This window comes from Nelumbo nucifera, chromosome 6 (assembly GCF_055504915.1).
Source record: "Nelumbo nucifera cultivar China Antique chromosome 6, China Antique-T2T, whole genome shotgun sequence".
Classification (NCBI taxonomy): domain Eukaryota; kingdom Viridiplantae; phylum Streptophyta; class Magnoliopsida; order Proteales; family Nelumbonaceae; genus Nelumbo; species Nelumbo nucifera.
Genome location: NC_142654.1, coordinates 20,685,454 through 20,691,453, shown reverse-complemented (window position 1 = coordinate 20,691,453; position 6,000 = coordinate 20,685,454). Strand labels below are relative to the sequence as shown.

General features: G+C 36.6%; 2 protein-coding genes across 30 annotated transcripts in view; one reads left to right on the top strand and one right to left on the bottom strand.

Annotated features, from left to right (window-relative positions):
• The first annotated feature begins 1,376 nt into the window (after positions 1 to 1,376).
• Positions 1,377 to 2,657, top strand: HVA22F (HVA22-like protein F). The gene is made up of 5 exons (XM_010274386.3): positions 1,377 to 1,641; positions 1,737 to 1,763; positions 1,862 to 1,984; positions 2,075 to 2,324; positions 2,493 to 2,657. The coding sequence occupies exons 1-5, from the start codon at positions 1,595 to 1,597 to the stop codon at positions 2,517 to 2,519; spliced, it is 474 nt and encodes a 157-aa protein (XP_010272688.1). The 5' UTR covers positions 1,377 to 1,594; the 3' UTR covers positions 2,520 to 2,657.
• Positions 2,364 to 6,000, bottom strand: part of LOC104608412 (uncharacterized) — a 32,997-nt gene continuing 29,360 nt past the window's right edge. For 13 of the 29 annotated variants that reach the window (XM_088890003.1, XM_088890004.1, XM_088890007.1 and 10 more), the window contains 2 exons: positions 2,930 to 3,136; positions 2,523 to 2,824 (listed from right to left, as the gene is read on the bottom strand). The gene's annotated coding sequence lies outside the window, so the exon portion shown is untranslated. Of the gene's footprint in view, positions 2,825 to 2,925; positions 3,137 to 3,224; positions 3,290 to 6,000 lie in introns of all 29 variants that reach the window. The other 16 variants (XM_088890000.1, XM_088890001.1, XM_088890005.1 and 13 more) reach the window with 5 other exon arrangements.

Below are 6,000 nucleotides of genomic sequence, written 5' to 3'. Positions count from 1 at the left end.
TGCTAACAGCAAACAAAACACTGGTCAGCAATAAGTACCAATTAGGTTTCGTGTCAAAATGTTGTGTTGGTGTTTTGACATGAAATGCTATTGCCTCTCTAGCCTGAAATGGCAGAGTTGGATCTGCTCCTTGCAAAGTGTATCCCTCACACAGACCTCACAGCATGTCCTGGTCGCATGTCAGGAACATTTCCATAATTGTATTTAATATTTCATGAGGAGATGTTCTCAATACATAGTAGGATGTGGCTGTGAGGTCGGTGTAAGGAGTGCTATGTGAGGAACAGGTCCCAATTGAAAATCACAATGGTAACAAACACAACCTAACTAAATCAATCGGTTTGATGACACAACTGTTTGGGTTGATGGGTTCCTGTCTTTGACCTAATCAATGATTTTTTACGACCACAGTGGGTTATGGGTTGGACCAACCATTATTGTGATTGGGTGACCAGTGCATTGGATGGTTGAACCCTAACTGCTTAGGTCAACGACAGGCTGAAAATATCGATAAATTTCGCCCTTTAGTAAAATTCAAATTATTCTTTTATGGGTAAGGGTCAGTAACTTTGCTTTTTGCAGAATTGGAAAGAAAGCAGAACTCGAACTCAGATCGAGTTCCAATACCATATCCGGCATTCTCCATGCATTATATTTCCAACAGATCCTAACCAGCCCGCCCGAACCCGACATACTTGAAGTTCTTTGCAACCAGACTTGCAGCAATACAGCCCTGCGCTCCATGTGTGTCAGGATCTGCTGCACTAAGAGACTGAAGTTCCATGTCTGTAATAAATTTACAGGCTGCAGGCCCCATGTATTTAAATACTGACGCGGAACCTGTATCATGATCGCTTCTATCAGGGCAAACCTGTGCCCACACGGCCACACCGATCGTTTCACAGCTCGCTTAACAGCTTATCATTGGTTCTACAGCCTCAGCCCGCGTTCAGCTACACCTTGCACCTTGCGAGAGCTAACGATAAGTGCAGCATGTGTGGGCTCGTTTTATCAAACCGACTTAGATGGCATTTAAAGGAGCGAATCCTCCTTTTTCATTGTGGATCCAGGCATCCAGCTGCAAGCGTGCATCTGTGGGTCTCAATTGTCAATTCTTTAAAAAGCGTGGATCTCCAGTTGAGGAGATTTTTTTTTTTTTTTTTTTTGTTTTCGAAGCAGTTGAGAAGAATTAAAGAATGGGGAATCTCGTCGCGTAAATTAGCCGAAGCAAATAAACCCGATACGACACGTCAGCCTCTCATTCTCCGAGCTGATCCTCCGATACAATCAATTAATAGAAGTTGCGAGGCTATTATTTTATGATTTGTGTTAGTGGCTAAGAAAGTAAAAGGGGGTGGAGGAGGCTATTATTTTATGATTCCGTCTCATTATTCTCTTCTGGATTTCCTTCTGGTTGAAGGAAAGAAGACTTCGGCAGCTCCAACAAAAATGCTTTACTTCACCTACTCACCACCCTACTTCCCTTTAAAAGCTCTGGGACATCTCATGCTCCAAATCATACCAGTGGAAATCATCAAAGAGTGTTGATCAGAAGAGAAAGGAAAAAGAAAAGAAGAAACCACAGCAGCACAATATGGGTTTTCTGGGAACAATTGCAAGGCATCTTGATGCACTAATTGGGTATGTTTCTTTCATCCACAATACACGTACAAAGTAAAGAAAATATATTTCATGGGATATGTTTTAACACAATTTCATCTCGATTTGTGAACCAGGCCGGGTGTGATGCTCCTCTTTCCTTTGTAAGTCACCAACACTATAGTTGTAGTTATGGAAATTCTTCATTCCCCACCCCTTGTTCATAAAACGATGAGTTTTAATTCTTTGATCCAATGATCAGATATGCATCAATGCGAGCGATTGAAAGTCCAACAACTGTAGATGATCAGCAGTGGCTAACATACTGGATTTTGTACTCTTTCATCACACTTTTTGAGCTCTCTTGTTGGAAAATCCTAGCATGGTAAATGGTGATATAGTGCACGCAATACATGAATATGATGTTTTTATCTTGTAAGACTTGGTTACAATTTGGCAAGATATTGCACTGCAGGTTCCCCCTTTGGCCATATATCAAGCTTGTATTCTGTTTGTGGCTGGTGCTACCAGTCTTTAATGGTGCAGCTTATATCTATGAGAATTTGGTGAGGAAGCTTGCAAATAGGATTTGGGGTGAAGTCAGCTCGAATTATCCGGAGGGGCAACGGAGAGCTCTCCAGATGATGAGCCCGAATGCTAGGCAGGCGGTTGAGCGGTTTATTCAGAAACATGGCTCTGAAGCCTTTGAGAGGGTCATGAAAGCGGTATGAGATCCAATCATTTCCATGGGCATTGGCAGTAGATAATAGAATAAAAATTGTTTGATTTAATCTTACAATTCACAAAAACACCAAGGCACATTGTTTTCTTTCTCTTCTTTCCTTCTGTTGAATTTCCAGGAGGTGATGAAATCTTACTTTACATGTTTGCAGGCTGAAAAGGAAGCAAAGAAATACTAAGGATATATCAAGCTTCTTTGAAGCAGCGTTTCCACTTCTACCCAATTTATGATACAAATATTCTGATGCTTGTAATAATAGAAATCATTAAATGAACAGTATTCTTAAATTATCTAAGGGATTCTCCAAAAGACTGTACATGTGGCATCTTGACCCCTTTTCATGGCAGAAGAATAATGCTCTCTTTTAATGGGAAAATTTTCTTTATATCCAAAATTCCTAGAACACGATCGATTTGCCTGTGCTCCACATCTTACAAGTGAATCAAAGGAATTATCAGAATGACCATGCATTGTTCAATATACCTGCAAATGTGAAAAGCACATCAACAATAGAGACATCTAAATGACCTCATCAAACTCCATTTTTTTGGTTAGAAAGAAATGAATAAAATCATATCCTTGACCTACAGATTCATCAAAGATGTTGCGGTTCAGCCATTTGAAATGAGTCTCATAGGAATTACATGTTATGTACACATTGTCACTCAATTCTGATGTGCTTTGGGCCTTTGGTATGAAGTGAATCTTCATTCTATTTGACTGCCACGCCCAATAATCGTTCAGAACAAATCTAGGTTGTCTCAGATTGGTGATGGCTCATACTGACCCATATACCTTGATTGATGACAAAGGATGTCAACCAATAATTCAAGTTTAGCAAAAAAAAAAACAATAATTCTGAAGATAGATTCAAAGTTAGTACCCACATCATTGGCATAAAAATGCAGTGCAGAATGCAGATTCTTGGTCCCAATATGAGAGAAAATTCTTCAGAACCAGAAATGACAAATGGTTAGATTACTTATGCAAATTGAATCCATGTGCATGGAAAAAATTAGAAGCTTTTTAAGTATGAATTGCATCTAACCATCTATCTATGCCTTTTCCTAGCACATGAGACAGGTTAGAGCTACTGATTTTCAACATCTGATTGCATGCATATGGCAGTCTCAACTTACACATCTACAAGAGCATAAATAGCATTCAGATTTTACAACTGACAAGCTCTTCATGACCTTCTAAAAGTGCTTTTCCTGTACCATTTTGGAATTAAATACCATGACAATTACTAATTGCTATAAATTGGCCCTACTTCAAAGATTTCCTTTCCATACCCTTTGACGTTATACTTGATATAACTTGAAACCAAGCTTCTATACAGTACCAAATTAACAATGGACTAAATATTCAGGCAATGTCCTATAAGATTCTGACAGGCGTGTCATAAGTGATGGGAATACATCTTCCTAGTTCTTTAGTATGAGAACATGTCTTTTTTCTTTTGATAACGGAAACCATTATATAAGGAGGAGGAGGTTCCTTCAAGATAAAGGGAAGTACAGTATGGAAGAATACAGGACAAACGTAAACAACAAACAGAAGCTTCCCCTGTACAGAAGAAGGAAGAGTCAAAGATTAATCTATCCTGGCGATCCATAAAATGAATGGGTTTACAACCAGAAAATCCCTCTAGAATAAACAACCAATGGCAAGGAATACCTTCAACCTTTCCAATAATAACCTCCATATACTTTTCCCCTTGATAATTCTTTGGTTCATCTCCTTCCATACACTCTAACACATTTCAAATGTAACAGATTCCTCAAAATCCTTCCCTAGGTGCTAAAATGTTCCACCTTCCAAGAAGCCATCAGCATAGACAGATTCCAGGAGTAATCTGTTCCCACTTAAAGGGAAATGCTTGTAGTGGTAAAATCACAGGCTGATAAGCATGAGAACACAAGTTTGAGTCTGAGGTAGGCCACTGTGTGCAAAGCAAAAAATGTTAGGTTAGGTTCATATCCAGTCCACCCCTCCCAAGACCCCAGATAGCAGGGACCAACAATGGCCTTTACCCATCTCACTTTAATAGCATCAAAAGTGTTCTCGGATTGCATAAGTGATGTTACAATGGATCAACAATCTTCCTCATGCACACAGGCTACAGACATTTGCAATGGCCATTCCTTTTTTTCTTAGATAGTTTATGGTTAAGCATTTTGTTTAGAATACCAGTCTACATGAAAGAAGAGATCTTTTTAGGCATTAGCTCTCCAAATCCACCTCCACGGAAAAGAATACCAGGCTATCCCAGAAAATATTCATAAAATAAAGTATCGGTGAGTGTCTCAGAGCTATCTGCTTTCTAAATCCTAGCAATTTCCAGCAAGGATATTATCCACTCCACCTCCCAATCATTGACATTGCACTGCAAGCATGGCACCTAATTTATGTTACCACCCACTTCATATTTCTCCATGATTGTGGCATTCTGATTTTATGCTAAGAAAAACATGTCTGGGTGAACCACATTCAATGAATGTACAAATGAAAAACTGATAGATATCTCCTCAATACAATTATTTTTTTTTGGATAACAGATTTACTCATCTATCAACTCATACCTACTATGCATTGTCAATGGCAGATCTGCTACTTGAGACTTTTTATTATTAAATTTTATTTTCCTCTGTTATTAGCAATACAACTTTGAATTCTTTGAAAATAGAAGTCAAAACAGAGTTGGTGATTGAAATTCAATTTCAAAGTCAAGTTCCAATTCTCTGAAGTGCAATCAAAATGTCTGAAATAGATTTTGTGGTCCCCATGGTTTGCAATTTTGATATTGATGGATGTTTTGCCACAAGTGATCTATGGAAAACTTTGTTAATTTCACTAACAGATCTAGAAAATCTAGAGAAATCAAGGAAAGATTACAAAACACATGGAATTTGTTAATGAAAATGATTGTTACAAACTGTAACTGCACAATTAAGACTCAAAAAGCCATAACACAACTACATAAATCATATAAGAGAAGATTAATAGACTTAAATAGGTATACAAATTACAAAAAGCATTTAATTCATTACCATCGAAGGATCATGTTTCCTTATTTTTCTAATATATTAACTAAATGTACAGATTTATGTTATTTCTACACTTATGCTTAAAAATACAATAATCCATCAACTTTACATATATCTGTATTTTACACTAATAAGTTTATGCTTATCTTATAAATTTTCTAAAGTTAGCACTTACCTTTTTCATAATATTTAATAACTGATTTATATTCATTTGTTACAGAAACAATATTTCTATAATAGGTGCAATTGCATACTAAAATGTTTATACTTTTGTCTTGTTCCCTATAAATTATTTGAATGTATAAATATATGTATATGGTTATGACTTATAAATTTATAATCACTTAGTTCTTAAAAAGTTTTTAATTATAGTTGTGCTATGGTTACAACTTACAAGCATACAATACACATATTATGTTCATACATACTCAAACAATAATTTTTTTTGTGTATATTGGTTAAGTATTTAATTTTTGACTAACACAATATTTTATGAGTCTCCACATTTTTCTTTTAAAATTCCAATGATTTTAGTGAAATTTCAGAAAGCGTCATCAATATTCTGAAATTTTGAACATTAAATGTTTAATTTATCGGAGATTTTCAAAA